The sequence below is a fragment of the Cheilinus undulatus genome, linkage group 21 (genome assembly GCF_018320785.1).
Source record: "Cheilinus undulatus linkage group 21, ASM1832078v1, whole genome shotgun sequence".
NCBI classification, from domain to species: domain Eukaryota; kingdom Metazoa; phylum Chordata; class Actinopteri; order Labriformes; family Labridae; genus Cheilinus; species Cheilinus undulatus.
Window position 1 is genome coordinate 18,030,152 of NC_054885.1, and position 22,738 is coordinate 18,052,889.

Here is a 22,738-nt window from a genome sequence, read left to right on the forward strand (position 1 = left end):
CGTTTCCAGCCCTGTGTTCAGCGCTCAATTTGCTGCTGCTGATGGACAAGATGAAAACACAGCAGGGTGCTGCACAGAAAACTTGTTGCTGTGTTAAAAACTTCTACTTTCCTGCTTGGAGTGTTAAAATTAAACTCTGGGTGATGATACGTGAGAGAAAAAGATGAAGATGTGCAACTGGCAACCCTGCTGGCAAATGTTTCCACCTACGCTGACTCAAAGAGTTGTTGAGAAATCACGACTTTTCACACAAAGTTGTGCTCACTTATGGCTGCACACATGCGCTCTGCATGTTTGTTTTTGAGTCTAAACATGAAGTTTTAAATATTCTGGTAGTGTGAGGTAAAAAATACTTGTTTCTGAAGTTTATGGTAATATTTCCAACCTCTTATAAAACAAAATATCAGATTAAAATACCAAAATGAAATGGTTTTTGAGAGAAGCAGCCTTTTCTACTGTACTGTCTGGCTGTACAGTACTGTACTGTATTTGCTTTACAATTATCATCATAATTGCTAAAGTGCCACTGATGATGCACCAGTTGTGAAAATGAGGCTCGATACAGATGTTTAAAAAAATTAATTAGCTGATGCAGATGCTGATACTGATGTAGATGTTTCTTAGGTCTTCTATGTGTAATACTATGGCTATGACAGCATGATCTCTTATGTTTGACATGAAAACTGATCAGTTTGTCCAACAGGCAACTTTTAGTTAAAGAAACTCTGAAATCAGGTGTATCAGTTATGTATAGATGGCCCCAAGGATTCATCAATGGGTAAGGTGAGCCACAACACAGGGAGGGCTGAGTCAAGCTCAACACATGTTGACACACGTGTCGCTCGGTCAGCTCAACTGCATCTCTTATGTCTGGGCCTTTTCACCTCTGGTAATACCCACAGAGACCGCCAGCAGTTTTCGGGCCCCCAGAACATCCACGGCACAATCAGGGGGTGGTGGCAGCCGTTCTACCTGCCCGGACAGGACCCTAGGCCATGCTTATTTTCACATACACATCCTTACTCTGCTCTAAAGGTGTAGAAATTGTCATTTCTTCAACAGATTATTTTCCCATGCACTCTATGATATGCAAAAACATCCAGAGCACAACCAGAGTTACGTCAATCCCCCTTCCTGCCCGATGGTGCCCTCAGGTGGGCTTACTCACCATACTGCGTCTTATTGTAGCCTTAATATTTGGCACAAATATGCCTAAAATTTCTGCACAGTACTGAATATAGATAGATCACATATATTTATATGAACATATCTGGGTATATGGGCAACAGCCCATACATGGTGCATGGGAAGAGCAGAACATTTCAAAAAATCTCTCAGGATGATTGTGCAAAGTTTCTGTCTGTTACATTCATTCATCCTTAGGGCAAAAAAACCCAAATAGATAGCAGCAGCCCTGCTGTCTAAACGACATAACACAAGCTGGACAGGAAGCTGTCATCATTGTTCAAATCAAACTCTTGCCAGGGCTGGAAATCTTTCGGTGTGGTTCTTTTCTCTTATTTAATAAAGAAATGTTGTCCAGTTCTGCTAAGCTTCTGCAATAGCTACATCCAAGCTAATCTCTTTACTGGTCGCCATTTATTTTACTGGCTTGCAAACCCAGTCTGTAGCTACTGCATCGTTCTTATTAAATGATGCTGACTGGTCCGTTTATTCTTGACCGGGCACATATGTTTCAGCTTAAGGCTTTGCAAGACAGATCTGCCTGATGTGTTAAAAAGCTTCATTGACATGAAGATAGGTTAAAAAAATGTGCAGAAATAAGCTGTGAATGCATTTTATCAAGGAGAACAGTGAAGTTTTTAACCAACATGTCAATATTGTGAATTCTTATCCCTTGTGTTGTCCTGATATTCTAAACACCCCCTTCTCTGAAGGGTCACTTTGACTAAACTCCTAAAATAAAGCAGTTAATTAAATTTCAAACCCAACAGCTATTTTTCATGAGGTAACAACTTGTTCTCCATCAAGCTTTTTCCTCCCTACACCACAGAAAGACTTCATTTAATCGCTAAAACACCCTCCTTTGTCAAGCAACACACCTCCACAAGTGTTTTCTTTTGCTAAATTACCAGTATGTCACTATTATTTTCATAACTGCGATGGGTATTGCATTGATGTTAATACGATTTTGCTTGCAAAAGATACTTGCAGGGACAAAAAAATAGCAGAAAAATAGCAGAAATTAGTTTTAAATGTGTGAACATAAGAATAATAACATTAGATGATAAAATAAGACGATAGATGCTGAAGAAACATGTAAAAAAACATAAAGATGGGATGCGTCTAGTTGACCCTTAGGCAACACTAGGGTTAAAAAGTGGAGGATTTTAGGTTTAAGTCCTGATTTAAGGCCCGGTCCCTTTAACAAGCATTGTACTGCTGCTGATGAATAAAAGCATGCCTCAGATACAGGCGTTTAATGTTGATAGTTTTGCAGATCAAAAATAAGGAGGAGAAAGCTGCAAAATTATGGGAATGGATGGAAAATAGTCCTGCCCATGTTTGCTGTTTTATAAGACAGGTGTTATATTAAAACCTGTCCTGAATACAGGCAGGGACGTGAATTAAAGCCAGGGCTATTAACTGAAGTTGTACAGTAAGCCATGTAGAAAGCATCACTATGCTGTGAACGCCTGCTGCTGCGGTTGTTTCTGTGACATCAGTGAATAAACCAGAAGAAAAATATATTACCGATAGACATCACTGCTGTTAAATATAGCTAAAGCTAAAAAACATCTATACTAAGGTTTTTAAGGATGGTGGCACTGCTGTAAATACATTTTATGTAACCTTTGTGGAAGCGTGTAGAGATCTCTGTGATCGGAGCCATGATGGGGAGAGTTCCTGTTGGCAAAGGGCAGAGAAATGCCATAGGAAGCAGGGAGTGGAGGTTTCCTGTTGGTAAACATCCTCCCAGATTAAGTTTATAATTGAAGAGGCTGTTGTGTTTGACTGCAGGAGAGCGGGAAGCGAGGGTGGAGGGTGGTGGGTGGAGGTTAGAGGGTGCAGGGTGCACAGTATCACGACACAACCGCTCTCCTTCACTCCACATTATTCTTCTCGCACGTCTCCACACTGATCCGCAATCTGACAGCCTTCAGCTACACGATCTTTAATCTGAGCGACCCTTGGGCGCTGAATTCAGATCAGCTCTGGGCAGCTTCTTCGGTGGTGGCAAACTCCAGCTGTCTCCTTCAGGATATTAGAAACGCTGCTTCCTGCTTGTGTTTCCATGGCAGAATAATAAATACACAAACCAGCGTGACCCGCTGCAGGTCTGCATGAACTTTATATCTAATTGATCAGTTCACAAATACACACACACAAAGCGTTCCCTGCTGCCTGGCACAAACAGGGGGTCCATCTGTTTCTCACCACGGTGATCCGACTTCTAAAAACAGACAGGACGAGAGGTGAGATGATCAGGATGGAGATGCTGTGGAAGGAGAAGGAAGCAGCAGAGAAAAAGGGAGGAGTGGGAGTACAGAGGAGAGAGCAGGACTTGGCATGGGTTGAAGCGTTGGTAGTCTGTGGTGAGGTGTTTTTTTTTTTTTTTCTTCTCCAGAGAGACAATAACTGAGCTCAGCGTGGGTGTGTTTGTTCTAGATATTCTCATCGTTTTTGCTATTTTTCCTCCATTTAAAGTGTTATGACTAAACATGCCCACATCATGTCACTTCCTAAAAGCAACAGCCTATTTGTAGCTGTACAAAAGAGTGACACCTTCAAAAGCAGAGGTAAAGGAGGGAGGAAAGGACATCATTTTAGGTTGTTTTGTTGAAGGTGGTGAACATTTTCTATTGATTTGACGTCAGGTACAAGACTTAGAAATCTCTGCAACTGAAAACTCAAATCTTGCTGCATAACTGCCACTAAATTTAATCAAATCAACCAAAACGGGACCCTGCTACATATTTAAAGTACAGTCTTCAACTCTAATTACTGATTAATTAAGCAAAGGCGTGGTTTTCTGAAGGTTCTAATGAGCGTAAACGCGTAAATATAAGCGTTACATCATGTCCTTACTTAAGATTACACATGGCAGAATTATTAAAACCAACACAACTATCGACGAGACATGCCAAGCTAAAAATGAATAACAATCAAGCATTATTTCTCCCCATAAAGTGAGTAAATACCGGTTTGAATCAGTGCACGAGCACCAGAAGACTTCATAGCAAAAACAACCTGTTAATCCTCAGAAGTGAAAACGTCGTTAAAATCACCTAGCCTACTATAAAAACGTTTTTTTCAGGTTCCGCATTCTTTTCCTTATTCCGTCTTCATATTTCTGCTTTCTTACCTGTGTGTGTGGATGATGGTCGAACATGTCCATTTGGATCTCCTGGGTTGAGGTCGAAGGCGTCCTGGACATACTACTTTTCTGTACCATTGATTTAACTTTTTTAAATCTATTTTCACTGTGGTGTGTTTATGATGGTGTCGACTGACTCATCTTTTAGTTTTTTTTTTTATTAGTATTATTTCCTAGCGGTGAGGTCGCAGCCGCTGATGTACCAGAGCTGGCTGATAGTATATGGCAACAGCTGCCTCCCTCCAGCCTATAGCGTTACAAACTGGCGCACCAGGCTTTTACACTACAGTCAAGTCAACGAGGAAAAGCGACACCACATCCGGTTACTGCCTTCACAATAAAATACAGAATTATTCACGCGAACGATGAAACAGAGCACGGACTGGTATCTTTTGTTTTCTGCCTTTTTAAAAGAAAGTGATCGGTCATTTTCAGCATTTTCGTTTCAAATGGGCATTATTTGCACACTTTGAGAGCACAGGGAGACAATTATTAATTTAAACGTATTTAAGCATATTTTATTATTTTTATTTGAAGATAATTTCTCCGGCTTTTTGTCTTTATTTATTAAGACAGCAGAATAAAGCAGCTTACGTTACATCAGGCCTGACCACAGAATTGACTGAGCCCCCAAAATACCCCGGTGAATGAATGATTTCCATGCATGTGTTTTGGATCAGAAGCATTGGTGCTGGCATCCTGGATAACAGTTACCTCTTTTGAACCTGAAAAGTGTGACAGGCTATTATTGGGGTCTCTAGTTCAAATTTCTTACTTGCGCAACTTTTTAAACTCCTTTTCTTCACTGTTTCTGCCCATTTTTCCCACGTTTGATCCACTTTCGGAACTCGTAACGTATTTTGGACACTGTTATCTCTTTCGCAACCATCAATGTTCCCACTTTTAACCCATCTATGGAGAGGGACCCAACTGCAGTCAAGATGGCCGACATGAGCGTCGCTGTATATCCAATCCATGCCAGAAGTTCCTTCTTTTTGTTGGATTCAGCTGCCAGCGCCTAAGCCTAACCCTTGGTGCTGGATCTCAAATATATCTCCTTCCCCACTGCTTTACCCTGAACCTAACCGCTCGGGTTTTAATGCCTAAGCCTAACCTTAGACGTACAGACTTCCAATTGAGACTTCCGGTATGGACTGGACGTATGTCGGCCATCTTCTCTACATCAAGGTACTCTTAGCATTTTTGACAGCTTTTCACATTTTTTGCATTTTTAAACAATTTTTCACAAATTTCCAGACATTATTTAACCACTTTGCCTTTTCAACCCATTTTTGCCGCCTTTGTCCCATGTTTGCTTCTTTGAACCAATTTTGCCACTTTTTTTTTGCCACTCAATAACCACTTTTTACTAATTTTTTTCTGTCCATTTTGCCACTTTTAACCCTATTTTGCCTCTGTACCCCATTATTACCACTTTCAAACCTTTTTATTTTTATCTTTTTTGACAACTTGAACCAATTTTAGCCACTTTTTAACAGCTTTTCATAATTTTCCACCCATTATCTGACTACTTAGCCTTTCTCAACCCATTTATGCCGCCTTTATCCCATTTTTGCATCTTTCAACCTATTTTGCCACTCTGTAACTACATTATACTACATTTTTGCCTAAAGTAACCCACTGTTCCCCCACTTTCAAAACATTTTTTGCCATTTTTACAACTTTAACCCATTTGTGTGCATTTTTAACAGCTTTTGACAAATTTCCAGCCATTATTTGACCACTGCCTTTTTTAACACAGTTTTTGATGCTCTTATCCCATTTTTGCTTCTTTGAACCCATTTTACCACATTTTTAATCAATTTTTTCCAATCTGTACCTTCCTTTACAACCTTTTTACTGACTTTTTTTTGCCACTCTTAACAACTTTTTCTGATTTTCTGGCCAGTTTTTAACCCTTTCTACCTTCTTCACCCACTTCTGCCAATTTTAGCCCATTTTGCCTCTTTGAGCCCATTTTTTCCACTTTTAAACCCCTTTTTGCCACTCTGTAACCACTTTTTTCTGTCCATTTTTGCCAGTAAGTTTTGTGTCTGTTACCTGTTGAGGCCATTTTTAACCATTTCTTTTGTCCATTTTTGACAAATTTAGCAATTTTTTGCCTTTTATTTAATCAGTTTTTCACAGTTCTCTGCCAATTTTGGCCTTTTTTTTTTTTTTTTTTTTTTTTTTTTTGCTATTTCTATTTAATTTTTTTGTTCTTTGAACCCACTTTTGCCCATTTTTCGCCACTCCATAGCTACTTTTCATCACTTTTGTCTGCCATTTTTTGCCACTCCTTAATCTGTTAGCGAGTTTTCACAGTTTTTGCTTCTTCTCTTAATTATTTCATTTTTTTCCTTTTAAGTTACTTAATTTCCCTTTTCTTTATTTCCTGGCATCCTGACAATTGTGTAGCTACATCATGGCTTGAATATGAAGCCTGACATTACTTTCCCAACGGTTCAGTCATTGCGGCCATGCAGAAAAGATTATTCTGTTAAAGGAAAAGGGGTTTTCATTCGATAAAGGCTATATTTTACAACAATATGAATGAATAAAATTCAGTTTTTGTGTCTTTGATAAGAGTACTTATATCCTTATATTGCTTACATTGAGATTGTGCAACGTCTGTTTCAAGAAAATAATTTTTTCTGAATTTGGAAAAATGCTATGCTTTGGTATGATATGCTAGCCTTAGCTACAGCTATGCTAATGCTTCCATAAAATGAGGTATACATGTTCAATGAGAGACTTCCACTGTTCACATAGTGTAAAGAGGAAACATGAACTTCATTTATCACAAAAGGCCCATGTCTGCATCGGTAATTTAGCATGCTACATTTTGTCACAAGTGTCTACGGCCCAGGCAAACCAGCACACACAGTAATTATTCAGGTTACAATAATGTGGCTCATTTGCCATGTGTGTTTTTATTGTGAAGGCAGATTTTACCTACTTCCTTTAGATCCTCGTCGTCCTCTTTCTCTCTTGACTTGCTTCCCTCTGTTCGCTCCTCTGACTCCAGCTGGGAACCGTGGTCCACGCCCCGTCGTGCAGACCCCACCTTCACTTATCGACTGATGAGAAGCAACAGAGCCGTGATGATGGAGGCTGTGGACAGACTGTCAAGCTGAGACCCTGGTGTCCCCCCCATACCGGGATCCAGTGAGTCCAGAAGTCTAGGTGGGGGGCAGGTCATGGGGTGAGAGTAGTTAACTTGTTGATGCAGCATCTGAAGTCTTCTGGAAGAGAAGAAGCCTCATGTGGTCTGGTGCTAAAAAACATGAAAAGCCCTCTGGCTTCACAGATCCTCTTTTTATAACTGACACCAGTGTTGACCCTGGGGCGGGGTGTGTGATGAATGATTCAGGGGGGAGCAGAACGCAGCAACATGAAAGAACAATTAGAAAAATGTACAGTATGAAACCCGCGACTGAGTTTAATTCAGGGGCCACACATTTTCTAGAATTCAGAGAGGACTTTTAGAGGACCAACACAGCAATCCCTACTGGGACGTTAATAACAATAACATGCTAAAAACACACACACACACACACACAAATACCGGTAGTAAATGTTAAATATCATCCAAGACAGTACAGATGGCTTTGTGCTGCCTTAAACTTATTTTCCCTTGGCCAGTATTTGTTATGGTGTGCCAATGTATTACAGCACATTTAAAAATGCAAACTTTGATATTTTGCCGATGAAATTTTTTGCTTGAAGTCTCTGAGCTCTTCAGAACAACCCATGTAGCATCACAAATTTTTGCAAATGGAGACTGCATGGCTGGGTGTTTGATTTCTACACCTATGGCAAGTTGGCAACGGGTTCGACTGAAGCGCCTGAATTCAGTAATTAACAGGTGTGGCCAAATGCTTCTGTCTATGGTGTAAATCCACGCATTTGAGCTCTGTTTAGCTCTTCACACTCTACCAGGTATAGAGGGAAATGTCTGTAGCATTAGCTAGCGTTAGCTAGCTGCTAGCAGAGATGTTCAAGTGACTTTAAAAGGTGCTTACTTGTGCATTTGGGCTTACAGACAGATACTCTATATTTTTTCAAACAGTCCCCATAAATAAATGAATAAAGGTAATATCAATATTTGAAATTGTTTGGAATTTTACTGTAAGAAACTGTCTGAACACAACTGAGCACATGCAGTTGATGCTGGCCACTAAACTCATAGACTCATTAGCTGAAAACACTGATCCTTATGGCTACTAAGTGAGCTATCATTAGATTTAGACAAACATTTTAATGTGAAAGTCTTTCAGAAGTAAAAACCATTAGTGGGATAAAAATAGTTTTTTCTAGCAGTAACATGTCGCTTTAACAGGATGTGTATTACATTAGTGCTCATACATCAGTGTACTAATAACAACCTTTTACTGTATTAGAACACGCTGATGGAGCTGAATACTGTGAGGGGGTTTAGTCAAATGCTTGTCAGCCTACACATCATTAGATACATCTGCTGGTGAGATTTAGATGATTAACTGTGAAGAAAAACAAAACTGCATTCGAAAATCATATTTTATTTCCCTGAACTTTTCTCTTGGGGTTTGCTGTTATGAAACACGGCATAGTTTTTGCATTTTTACACCATCTTAAATGTGCTAACAGCCTAAAGGCATCATTCTGAACATTATTTAAAAAGGGAAAGAGTATATTTGCCCTTTTCAATGTTCTTCATTTTTGTACAGTAAACTGCTCTTGGTAGCTTTGACCCACTGGATGACGGAAAGCTTTGTGGAGAGCCGCAGGGGGCTGCAGAGTCAGATGATGAATTCTTTGTGAGTTCATCACGATGAGCAACCAAAATAGACCATCACATTAGTCATTTGATCTAAAAGTCATAGTAATTGTTGCTAAGAGTTTTACACCACTTGATCAAGCTTGTTGTAATACTGGATGAAAACAGAGTGTGTATGAGTCATGATCAGTGGAGAGTGTATAAAGTGTAAACTCCTCAACTGTATATTATACATCTAATATCTAAAGGGAAGCATGAACCTTTAAATAGGTGTATAAACAAAGGGTAACACTCCGGTTTATGACCCAGTATAGTCAATAAATTGCTGAGTTTGTCCTAAATTTGAAAACACTGTTCATATCAGGTGAGTTTACCTGAAAAAGAAAAGTAAACGATGAACTCCTTGGAAATTTGTCACTCCGTGTTCTGTGAAGTTTGTTGCTAAAAAAAAAACACTCTATTATGATTTTGCATGTCTAAAACCTTTCTGTGGAAAGCCCTGCTTAGAATGAGCTGTTTCTGTGTCTGTGGCTTTAAATGTAACTGAGCTGTCTGACTCCACCCCCTGACCATGCCTCTGTCAGGGAATGGATGTGGCTCTCCTGTTGATCCTCCTCTCAGAGGAGGGCGGAACTTTCTTCAATGTGGGGAGGGCCAACCGAACCTGGGGGCCGAGCAAACTCCCCATATGACATCATAAGGGGGAAATCTGAGAATGGCTTGTTTCAGCACACATTTTCTGAAAGGTGGAGAAAGAAATGAGGGAAGGGAATGGATTTTTCCGATTCTTGTGGGGATTGTGGACAGGCCAGGAGTACATATTCTTGCTAGAAAAGCCTGAAAAAGTACCAGAGAGAGGACTTTGTCCACTTACAGAGAACCAAAGAGGGCACTTTGTCAAATTTCCTCCACTAATGTTGTGTGCACACCAGATGCAAGTAAAATCATTTGCATCATTTACATTTAAAGTTAAGGTTAAGACCCAAGTAGATGTGAGTTTGCCTTGAGAGGCGCGAATCACGTGAAATGAGAGTATAATTTGCGCAGCTGAGGCTAATTTTTGCAACGTTCAATAAACCGTTCACTTCATTTACCTATTCGCTAGAGTAGAAAAATCTGAACTCAAGTGTCTTGCGCCGCAGTGGCCAATCAGCATGGAGTTCCTTCGGTGACATTTCCCAAAGTCACTGAAGGATCTCCCGAGGACTAGCTGTCTTATTCAACCCTTAAAATGAAGGAGAAACTTGTGAAGTATGTCTGTGGCTACCCTGAGCTATACGACACAATGTGCCTGTACTCTGGAATAAAAAGAAGCTTGAAGGAAAGTGAGTGGGGATGTCAGATTCCCTGGTAAGTTATGAAAACAGTTGTCAGTGACTTGATTCCAGTCATCTATTACCAAGTTAGCACCATGGTCTGCCTGAGTTAGCAGATACAAAGCAGCAATCATCTAAATGTAGTCAAGCTCATCCATGTTTGAGAATAAAATATTTTGGGCACTCATACACAATTAGATACATGAGTTGAATGAGTTATTATAATCAAAAATAAATTAAGCAAGTAAACTCCCTTTATTTGCTCATTCGATACGTGCAAAAAGGTTATCGTTCGCATCTGGTGTGAACACAACCTAAGAGGGCACCAAAGAGGGCACTTTGTCAAACTTTGTCTATTTTAAGGGCACCCTAAAAGGAATCTTATTGTATTTATCAACAATGAAGGCATCTTAAAGGGCACTGGACCCCATCTCCCGCTCTGAGTCCTCCTTCATTAACAGTGTTGAGTAATAATACTACAGTACAGGTCCTCATAATGATATCAGTCGCTTCACTGATAGCACAAAGTAACTCTACTGAGGATGGACATCAGGCTCAGTGCTGTCATCACTGAATGTAATACAATTTACTCTGTCAGTAGCTCAGGGCCGCTTGTCAGTGCTCGACCTGAAGCGCCCTCAGGTCATTGCTTTAAAGCGGCCCTCATGTAAACAAACAGTAGTTTTCATTCCTTCAAAGATCAGGCTGTTAGATTTTTATAATAGTAACCAGAGGAGGAAAGAGACCATGTAGAGTTACTGTAGTGAAATTTGACTGAAGTAGAAGATCCATCCATCCATCCATTACTGTACAAAGCAATAAACATGTAGATCTTGGTTACTGTTGCCTGTTTAAAATGTAAACCTGTTTTTTTTCTTTTTACTAATATGAGCATTTATTTCTGTACGATTTATGTTGTGAATGGACCTGTTGGATCAAACCAGTAATATTCATGTATATGGGACCGGTAAAAAAAAAAGAAAAAGAAAAAGTTTTATGTCTGATGATTCAAGCTTGACCCAGCAGGTGTATGTTGCAGGAGGACAGTGCTAATGTTGCAGATCAAATGTGCATATGCTGATATTATTAAAAGGCGTTTGGGGAGGGTCCTTTTACTGGGGCTTGCATGGGCCATGCCATTTCTGTGGGCGGCCCAGTTTCTACTTATACTATTTTGGTAACCTGTGTGTTTATGCATTCTGCAAATGTAGACATACAGTGTAATGTGCAGTATGCATAATCTGCTTATTTATCTTCTGTTTATCTATTGCTTTTCTGATGACTTTGAATTTCTAGTGTGTGTCACTGTTTGCCACATGAGGGTGCCAACGAGCATCTGTGTCAATGTTCTGACTATTTACTATGCCAGTGATATACTCCTGTCTGCTGTGTAAATGCATGTATAGTCTGGGTAGATTACATTTTGGATCGGATAATGTTGTATGAATCTGAAACTGAATGCATTTAGACTACCAAAAAAGATATATTTCATTATAACTCAAAAAAAGAATTCAAGTTTAAACAGGTGACAAATTAAAACAACGTAATCTGCGTCTAAGGGTTCTTTAGCACTAGAAGTGCTCAAAAATAAAAGCAGACAGTGGTATCTTCTGGAAAATGGATATTTGCTCAGCCCTGTGTCATTATTAAGCACACAGCAGCATTGCATTCAGCAGCACTAATCAAAAATCAAAGATAAGAGAATCTCCATTTACATTCAGTTATTAACGGGGTTAAGACGAATTTCTGACTAATGAGCTGTTGCATTGCAAATGAGGATAAATCCTGATGAGGGGGAACTTTTTTCTGTTCCTGCACAGCAAAATCTGAACCAAACTGTGATGCTGCTTGACCCTGTTTATCTAAGGTGACACTAAAGTTTCTCTATTGATCATGACTCCGTGTGTCAGTGTCTTGTACATAAATACTGGATTCTAGAGACCTTGACATCCTAACAGGAGTGCTTTAAAAGACAAAATACTGCACCTTGTGAGAACTTTCACCTTATGATTATTCTGTGTGTACCAAAGTGAGTAGCTGAGACCTGAAGTTAATGTACATGTCGGTGTTCAGAAACATTGATGCTGTTCAAGTCATGTGTAAAGGACAGAAGAACCAGGTTCAACACTGGCCTGCCTACAGAATTAGCTAGTTCCCTAAAAAACACAGTATGGGAGCACCTCCATTGTGATTTATTGATGTATCAATGTATGTATTGGAAAGACTGTAAAGCCTTCACTGGGTTTTAATGTTAAAACCATTCTTTTCATTGTTGAATATGTGTTTAACCTCTTTTCACTACTTTTTGACAGCTTTTCACCATTTTCTCTGCCAATTTTGCCACTTTTCACCGATCTTTTGCCTCTTTTAACAGCCTTTTTACACATCTTCCTCTTTTCAGCAATTTTTGCCACATTTAACCGTGTGTGTTGCCTCTTTTAACCCATTCTTGACACTTTTAACCCCTTCTCTGTCCCTATTGACCCTTTATAACTCATTCTGACTCCTTTTACTTCTTTTTTTCCTGTCCATTTTGCCCCCTTTTGCCATTTTAAGTCAGTTTTCTGGCTTTTTATTCCTTTATTTAGAGAGGAGTATAGTGAATAGGGATGAGAGAGTGGCGGAGAGACATGCAGAAACGAGCCATGCCTGGACTTGAACCGGGGATCACTGCGAACATGGAATGGAGCCTGACTACTGCACCCCTTAATCCATTTTTGACACTTTTTGATGCCTTTGAATTATTCATTAATTCCCTTTCACCACTTTTCTTGCTAATTTTTGCCTCTTTTTGAAACCATTTCTGTCAGTTTCACCAATTTCAGCTTCTGTTAACCATTTTTGCTACTTTTAACCAATTTTCAGCACTTTCTCTGCCCATTTCTGCCACTTTTTGCAATGATTTAATCATTTTCCCTCCAAGTTACTTCAGTTCCTTCTACCTTAATCTCTGGCATCCTGATGTTTGTTCACAGCATGGCTTAGCTCTGAAGTCTGACATTACTGTAGTTCAATGTGCCTGTCCACATTGTTACCATTACCCAAAAAAAGGCAATACTGTTTTATTTACATTTCGAAAAAGGCTCTATTGTACCTTAATGATTTTTTTCAACCATTTTTATTACTTTGATAAGAGTCGTTATTATAAGTCGTTATATTCCTGTAATTTCATTGCTCCATAATATATGAATTGATTGTTCAGACCTCTGAGGTGTGAAATAAGATCATCATCTGAAAGTGCAAGTGAGGACTACAAAAAGGTATCCTGGTCTTACAACATCCGATGTCACTGAGGTTGGATCTGTTTTGTTTGTCTATTTTAAGCTCACACTTGTGCAGAGAGGGCATTTGAAGCACTGGTAGGAGTCGATGCGGTACTTTGCCTGGGGATGATGATGATTTCTACTGGTATCCTGGGTTGCCTGAAGTGAAAAAGTTGCCTAAGTGCCCCTCATCGCCCACACTGTGAGCATGCAGGTTTATAGTGGTGGAGCTGCTGCTAAAGAGCCAAGAGTGGAACAGTTAACAGCAGAATCCTTTGTCAGTTGTCTTCTTTCATTCAAGAGTCTTCAGAAAAGGCGCTTTCATCAAACCACTAAATCTCTTCACATAGTATCAGATAAAAGGCTTGCAGGTGCATTGTATATTATTTTGTCAGTTCATCATTTCACAGATTTCTATTGTCATTTAGTGATTAGACTTCTGACTAATTTTTTTAATAATTATAATTAAATCATTACTTTCACAACCTAAAAGGTAGCATAAATATCACTCTTATCAGGCTAAACTTATTGCAGTATCATATTAAATTTTTCTGTAATTAAATGTTGATGCTCTTGCTGAACCATAGGCCTGTACATTTTACTGTCAAGAAGGCTCAGTAAAATCCTTTGAGAGGTGATTATCAAGGATTTGGGGGCAAAAGTAAAATCATAGTTTAATGTGATGAAATGTAATCAAAGTCGTGTGTTGATCGGAAGATGTTAATAATAATAAAAACAGTTTTTATGTGATAGTTTCGTTATTTTGGGCCGTATTATCAACCGGATTTCTTACCTCAATACTACCCTCAAGTGTACAACTGTAGAGCGTACCCAAAATTTACCTCACCCACAATGCATTGCAGAAACAGCGGTCAGTACCATTTCCCTACACGGGAGGTAAGTTAAGAGATCGACACATTAAACTAATTTCGAGTTATTCTTTGTCGTGGCCATTTATTTTTACGTGTGTCTTTCAATTAACACAAATCTTACGTAAAAGGAATGATATAGTTGAAAATAATATCGTATGGAGCCAGTGTTAATAAATATCTCTGCACCGTTCAGAAATGGATTCTCCCCTATAATGGTAGCTTCCGGTCCGTCTCTCAAACCTTCCTTTTCCTATTGAAGTAGCAGCCATGAGGTAGGAGCTCGGTCGATGGCACAACAAAAAGCACATTTTACGTGTTAAAATCCACATTTGTGAAGTCAACATCACTTAACCAAGAGCATTAAATACCACCATTACCATACAATACGATTATACCTTATCATCAAACACAAACCCTCCTTTTTATCTGACAATGTGCGACACGATGTAGCGAACGGAGAGGCCATATTGCCACCCCGGCTGGTAGCCTTGTGTTAGCGGTGTGGCTAGCTGCAACTTAGCCCCCAGAGACAGCGAAACAAAGCTTCTTGTCACGTTTAAACCCGTGAGACATAAGGCATGCGGTTTGACACACATCTGAGGATGACATTTTTAACGTTATGTCCGGATTGTTTGCGTTACACAGCATGCTCAGGCTCCAGAAGAGGCTGGCCTCCAGCGTCCTGCGCTGTGGCAAGAAGAAGGTCTGGCTGGACCCAAACGAGACCAATGAGATCGCCAACGCCAACTCTCGTAAGTAAAGAAACAAGTCCTCCTTCAGGTTTCCTCTTAAAAGATAGTTTCAGTACACTGAAACATTATTACTGTACTTTACCTGTACTGTCTTTTCACTGTCAGTGAACAGAAACACAGACAGCTGACTTGTAGTAAACTAAACTATCCAAAAAGGTATGTGGTATTTTTTAAACTAACAAAGGCTTGTCCTGCAACCTAAAGTTTGTTCTGAGCATTTCCATGAATAACAAGATATTTCTAATGTATCGTTATGAAGGTAAAACAGTTCTTGAGCATACATTCACAGGGTTGCAAACTTGGATCAGAGCTAAACAAGGTACAGATTTTTTGTTTAAACTGCATAGGATGCATGACTTTATTGTAAAAGCAAGTACTGTGCACCTCTTTTTTCCCCTCAAAAGTAGCCTCCACTCTAAAAACTATACCACAGACCTCTGTCTGATAATTTTATATATTAGGCTATAGAATATGACTAAAACTAATGTATTACAGTTTCTTAAATTGTTATTTAAGGATTATAATAAACTTAGGATCCTCTGTAGGTCCTGTATTGACCTCTAACAGCCCCTGGACTCCACTTTGAGAAATATAATCCTTAAGATCAACAGTGAGATAAGGCAGAGCTTGGAGCTTTATGATAGTAAGAAATTAACTTTAAATCCAAAAGAGAGGCATTACTCACCAAGTTCACTTATTCAAGGATATTTCCTGTTGCTCTCAACAGCTTTAAGAGTCTATAGTCCTTCAAGTTCAGCTCTGTGCTGCACCTGTACCAGATGTGTGTGGAGCATATGATGCTTCTCTCTTATTGCATTTTTTTGAAATCTTCTGGTGTTATTGATGTCCCAAAAAATTGCACCAATATTAGCTGCCACCTTTTGACCTTCTTTTGCATCACTGCAGCAGCATGTTGTGTTTAGTCATGCTCACCTGGGTGGCCTTTTAAACTCCTGTCAGCACAAAGTGCAGAAAGCTTCCGTCACGTCGTCAGACAGGCTTAAGCCACGTCTTTGTTGCTTCTCAATCCGTGTTGCAGCTGTAAAGCTGTCTTTTCTGCGACTTTATCCATTTTTAACCGACATTTGTGTGCCAGCTGAAGACAGCTATCCATAAATGAAACCAAACTTGGGGGATTTTTGGCTCAAAGTACAGGACATCCTGGCTAACACAGGACAGTGGGCAAACATAATGCAGCCATAAATTTTCAACAAGAAGGAACTTGCCCAATGAAGGCAACCAACTTCTCAAACTATTTTAGGTTGTTCTGAATGTTTTTAGTTTTGTGGCATTTCTTTTCACTGGTTTGATGAAATGGTTCAATATAAGAGATGTCCATTCTGGTCGTCATGATCTTGTGAACAACTCTAATGGTACTTTTTTAAGGTTTATTCATAGTTCACAGTAATTTGGCTGATGAATCAGTGCATCCTTGAGGCTAACTAGAATTATTCTGTCTCCAGGCCAGCAGATCCGTAAACTGGTGAAGGATGGTCTTATCATTCGCAAACCCGTTACGGTCCACTCCCGGGCCCGCTGCCGCAAGAACACACTTGCACGTCGCAAGGGAAGACACATGGGAGTTGGTGAGTTAGCCTGTCATGTTTATTTTTTTTTCCTACTTAAGGAAATGTTAATCCAGATGTCTTTGTTCTTGTGTAGAATGTTAATGTACAAGAAAACTTAAGAATTTCTCTACAACTAAAGAAGATGCCTAGGAAATTGTGGAGTGTATTTGACAATAGCCCATGTTGAATAATAAAAATGTATGGATCCAGGTGGTCTGTGTGATACTGTAGTTGATTTGTCCTACTAATGCTCTTAAACAGGTAAGAGAAAGGGTACAGCCAACGCCCGTATGCCTGAGAAGCTGTCTTGGATGCGCCGCATGAGGATCCTGCGTCGTCTGTTGCGTCGCTACAGGGAGTCCAAGAAGATTGACAGGCACATGTGGGTTCAGGAAACTTTTACTCTGTGTTTCTGCTGTTTTTGATGCCAGTGGTCCTTCAATTATACAGTGGGAGGCAGTAAATGCTTTTACTAAAAATGTGGAATCATTTTCTTACTTTCTAAAATTGCTTTGTGTGATTACACTTACGGTTTAATCATGTGATGTTTCTGGCAATATTAACTCACAAAAGCCTACACACCGTTAAGTTACACTGCGGTTAGATTTGAGACATGACAACAATCTTAGGGAAGCTTACAGACAGCCCTGATTTTACACATCTGCACTGTTTACCTTTTAATTGTATACAGTTTGTTTTGTGGAATTGATTTTGATGAGGTTTCTCTCCTGCTGTCTTCTAGGTACCACAGCCTCTACCTGAGAGCAAAGGGTAACGTGTTCAAGAATAAACGCATCCTGATGGAGCACATTCACAAACTGAAGGCAGACAAGGCTCGCAAGAAGCTTCTGGCGTAAGTTTGAAGCCAAACTTTAGGGTTTTTCTTGATTTGATCCTGAGAACTGTTAGGATAAAAATCTTAGGTCCATGATCTACATTATCATTAGTTGGTGGATGTAAATATTTTCCTGATGAATCAGTTTTTTCTCAGGATCATCTTTGTTCTTAATGATACAGAAATTAACTACTTCACAGCAGTGAGTAGTTAGGCTTCATTTTCATTAAACAGTCCAGGTCTATAACATTGAGAGAAAAAAAAGCATTTTCTCAGTTAAATTTAATATGAATATCTGGGTGAAGGTAAAGAGAAAGTGTGTGTGATTACAGTTTGAAGACAGCTCTCTTTCTCTCCATCCGTCCCACAGCGACCAAGCTGAGGCTCGTCGTTCCAAGACAAAAGAGGCTCGCAAGCGCAGAGAGGAGCGTCTTCAGGCCAAGAAGGAGGAGATCATCAAGACCTTGTCAAAGGAGGAGGAGACCAAGAAGTAATATGCCTCTGTCAATCCTGCCTGACTGCCATCTGTCAAGTGCTGACAATAAAAGTGTACATAAAAGACACCGAGAGCCTCCTGTACTTAATTTCCTTATGAAGCAAATGCCTGATGAGTGGGGAGGAAGAAGCTTGATGAATGAAGAGTTAGACAAAGGTCTGAATATAAGTTTTTAAATGAACTTTTTTTTCTGTCTCATGGTTGTAAAGAGGGTTAGAAAGTGTGATAATGCACATAGACTCCATGTCTGTGTCTGTCCTTCAGTCGGTCAATAACTGCAGTGGATTTTCATCCAAAAAAATAAAAGTGGTTTTATTTTTTATTTTGTGATGTCCAAATATGTTTGAGCCCCTGATTATGGAGGTTCTCTAGAAAAAGACTAATTTCTTTAAGTTTAATGTCATGTTTTTGTTAAAATCCTGAACTCTGAAAATCTACACTTAACATTCCCATCTTGATTGTCTTTATTTCAAATCCATCAATGTCCAAATATTTAAAAACACAAATGTAAATGGTGATAAAATTAATATCGAACCAACATGATCTAGTTTGATCCTTCAAGCTGTGCAGTTCAGGCCTTTGTACTTTGATGAGGTAATGTCTGGGTATTCCAGCTGCTGGGAGCTGCTCTTTATCAACAACAGAGGGTGCTGCAGCTTCACTTGACTCTAGTGAGCAGTTTCTTTTGGCTTGTTGACTGTAGCTCTATTTGTACAGGATTAGTAATACCTGTGGACTTTTGAGAATTTGTGAATTACTTCCTGATGTCAGTGTTTGATGTACGCTGATGTAAGATCAAGCACTTGCAAAGAGAAACCGTAGAAAGCTGAGCAGAAACACTGTGTATTAAGAGAGCACATGCTCATGCATGTTTGGATAGCAGAGTTTGAATAAGTAAAATAAAGCCATTGTTACACATAAGCTAAAATTTTACTGAAAGAGAAGCATTATTTATAACGTGAACAATCTCCTGTGCAGCCTCAATGGTTTTTCTTGATCAGAGAAGGCCTAAGAACTTAATTACCACCTTAAACTGCAGAGATGCCAATTCACATTCACATTTATTATTACCTGTGGACCTCTGTATGTGCTGGAATATGGTAGTTAATTTGCCCTGGAATTTATACTTAGAAATTTCAGGCATGGTCAGTTGGCACTTGATTAAAAACACGGATGACCTGAGTGATTGTTACAAATTAGCAGAGGTCCCTAGGCAATACTAATCCTGTACATATAGGGTATATGATGTAACCATTTTCAGTTTTTCTCCTGATGTAACTCACACATGATTTAAGCAACCAGTGCTGAAGTAGTGGTTAATGAAGGATCAATTAGTTGTCAACATGTAATCAGTAAGTGGTTGATGAATGGTAAATCAGTCATCTATTAGGTGTCAGTATGTGGTTAAAACAGGGTAAATAAGTGAACAATGAGGCATCTATTAGGGGTTAACAAGAGGTCAATAAATGGTCAGAGTTATCAAAAATGTTCAGTAATTGTTTTACCAACAATCAGCAAATAGTTTGTCACTAAAAGGTTAAGCGGATAATTAATCTGTAATCTTTTAGTATTTACCTCAAATAAAATAAAGTAAATTCAAACGTATCAAACAGTTGAAAAGCTCAAACACTTGTATCTGTATAGTTGTATTAATTAATTGTCTTTTAAAATGCAGAACACAAAAACATTTTTATTTTGATCAATATAGATTAATAAAGCCACTGGTTCTCTGGCAGGTTGTTCCTCAGTTTAGGATTGTACAGTTAACCAAATATTTTGTTTCCTATCTACCTGCCATAGTGATGGATCCCAGAATCTGTCATCCACTGCTTTGCCTTTTGCAAGTTACTTTATTTGAAGTGAAATGTAGCAAGCATCTTAGAGCTTATTCGCTTAAAGTGAACTTTAAAGAATAACTAATTGAGATCAGCTTCAGCCCACTTCCTTACCTGCCAAAAGCTAGTTATGTGGCTGTGGTCATCATACAAGCAGAGAACTTAACACCACTGCTGTGAGCTGAGGAACTGTTTTACTGATGTAGATAAACTTAGTTTGATATGCCAGTCATTAATGGTATGCTGTGATGTCTTTGGACAGCCAAAACAAGGGTTTGGGTGTAAAAAGAAACCATGCATGTCTTTCAAAACATCGTATAAGTAATTTTTCCTCCCTAAAACTGATCAGTTAAATTCTGTAGTTAGCTGGTAACAAGTTGTTTACTGGTGTTTGCAGACTGCACAGAGAAAATGAAAAGAGGCTGCTTATGTCAGAGGTTTGCTTGTCTGCACATTAGCTAACAGCAGGGACATCACTGAAATCATGCAGAGGATTAGACTGTGACTTCGTTGACTTCACTGCTCTCTCCTGTCACCATAGTCATGAAACCCTCTACGGTGTACAATTATACATTTTTGAGAACATATCCATCATTTCTTACCAAAATATTTCTAATCAATGTAAACATTTTTACATCAGGTGTTAACCCTTTTCCTGCCAGTTCGCATCAAAACCCACATATTTGTATTTGTTTAAAAGCATATAGGGAACTATTTCCAACCCATCTCAGTCTGTCATTGGCCAGTGATTATACACAATAGTCTATTATAAAGTTTTGATACAATGTGAGATTTCAAAAATGTTCCTGACCCCTCCTCTTACCAAAATATGCCCCCCGGTAAAATGAAAAAGTTTTAAAGAATACCTGTAAGTTTTTTTTTTAAATTCTTTTAATTGAAATGAACCTAACAGAACTTTTTTTGTTGAAACAGATAAATCTAAACACACAAACTGTCCTTTATCAGTCGCTCTCCTTCCAAGACATGACTCAGGGCTTTTCAGAGTGTGGTTCTTGCAGATTTTCTTGCAATTTTCTCTTTCTCCAGGAATGACCTGCTCCCAACAACAGCAGGCCAAAGAAGCCCCTTAGCTCAACTTTTGTGATTTCTTTCAAATGAACTTCAGTCCACTGGCCTTCCAGATTGGTCATTCCAAAGATAACCTGGATCATATCATCCATTAGAAATCAGTCCAAGCAGGATGTCAGCTGGCCTGGTATCTTTCCTCTGGTATACCTTGTTGGTCAGGTGTTGTGAGAGGCTGTACATAAATTTACATTTGATTTCCTTGTTTTTGGAGACCTATCTTCTCCTCTCTCCATCAGGTTATCATCCTTGTCCCCTATCTCATAATTTCCCGGAAAGCTGGATAATTCATACTCGGAGCTGTCTTGTGCTGGCGGCGGTACCCAGTCTTCATCAGATGAGCAAACTGGATCATGATCCTCCAGTGGGATAGAGGAGCCTGAGCTTGAACTGCAGGAGCTGTTGACAGGAGAAAAAGAGCAGGCCCGCCTTGTTTCGAGGAGCCTGGGTTCAGCAGTGGGGGAGGAGGACTGAAGGAGAACTGCTGAGGATGACCAGAGAATGCAAAAGTAAAACTCTTTCCCTGCACAGGTAAGAATAGAGCTGGGTATATTGTTAAGTTACAGTGCACCGCACCAGACAGTTCCATTTACATTTTTTTTGTTTTTGCTGTGATGAAATTGATATAGTAAGGCTGGTTATGCTATTGTTGGATTAGGAGGCATGAGTTCATATTGATATCTCCATTTACAGTGCCTATAAAAAGTACCCCCATCCCTTGGATTGATTTTATGAATCGATCATGATTTATATATTTTTTTTCTTTTCAAATACAAAAAACCCTCTTAAAAGTCAAAGTGAAAACAGATTCCGAAAAGTTCCGTCAGTTAAAAAAATATGTCATGTAAAATGAATGACTACATAAATTTTCACCCCCTTTTAAATTGGCTGACCTAATTCAACAGAGGTCCAGCCAATTGGTGCTAGTAGACTCATGATTAGTGAGATTAGGATCCCCTAAATGTAGTGAATGTGTCTCATTTGATTGCAGTACCTGTATCTGGAAGGTCCAGTCACTTGTTAATCAGAATTCATGACTACCATTACACCATGAAGACAAAAAACACTCCAAGCAACTCAAAGAAAAGAAAAGGTTTCTGGAAAGTATAAGTCAGAGGATAGATACAAAACTCAAAGGCACAGATCAACAATAAACTAAATTATATTGACCATGATTGGTTTATAAAATGAATGAATAGGTAAAACATCCAAGGGGGTCAATACTTTTTATAGGCACTTCGAGTCAGAGGAAAACAACGTGGCAAACACAACTGTAATTATAATGAATTATACAAAAAAAAAGTCAAAAGACCAAAAAAGGTCAAATAGGGTAGAAGGGTTCAAATAAGACTCCACACTGTAGATCTGAAGTCTTACAGAAGAGTTTCCATTAAATCAAATTACACTGTCCAGAGCCAAGTTGGAACATGTGGTAATAAATAAAGCCAATTTTACTTTTATGCTTTTAGATCATAGCTCAAGGCATCTGCTCTGCTTTTACTGTCTGTCACCATCCAAAGTAGATTTGTCTGAAAGAGCATGAAGACTATATTAGTAGCCAGCCCTTGGTGGTACAAAGAAGGCACTCAGCTCCTAGTCCATCAATAGTCCATGGGT

At 39.1% G+C, this 22,738-nt stretch overlaps 2 protein-coding genes across 6 annotated transcripts in view; one reads left to right on the plus strand and one right to left on the minus strand.

The window, feature by feature from the left end:
* Window positions 1-4,574, minus strand: part of cacnb1 (calcium channel, voltage-dependent, beta 1 subunit) — a 51,150-nt gene extending 46,576 nt beyond the window's left edge. For all 5 annotated transcript variants that reach the window (XM_041817283.1, XM_041817282.1, XM_041817281.1 and 2 more), the window contains exon 1: window positions 4,328-4,574. In XM_041817283.1, coding sequence (XP_041673217.1) covers window positions 4,328-4,417 — 90 coding nt within the window. In that variant the 5' untranslated portion in view covers window positions 4,418-4,574. The remainder of the gene's footprint in view (window positions 1-4,327) is intronic.
* A 10,169-nt stretch (window positions 4,575-14,743) lies between these two features.
* Window positions 14,744-18,267, plus strand: rpl19 (ribosomal protein L19). The gene is made up of 6 exons (XM_041778452.1): window positions 14,744-14,821; window positions 15,195-15,301; window positions 16,765-16,887; window positions 17,131-17,251; window positions 17,612-17,722; window positions 18,075-18,267. The coding sequence occupies exons 1-6, from the start codon at window positions 14,817-14,819 to the stop codon at window positions 18,196-18,198; spliced, it is 591 nt and encodes a 196-aa protein (XP_041634386.1). The 5' UTR covers window positions 14,744-14,816; the 3' UTR covers window positions 18,199-18,267.
* Window positions 18,268-22,738: the final 4,471 nt, after the last annotated feature.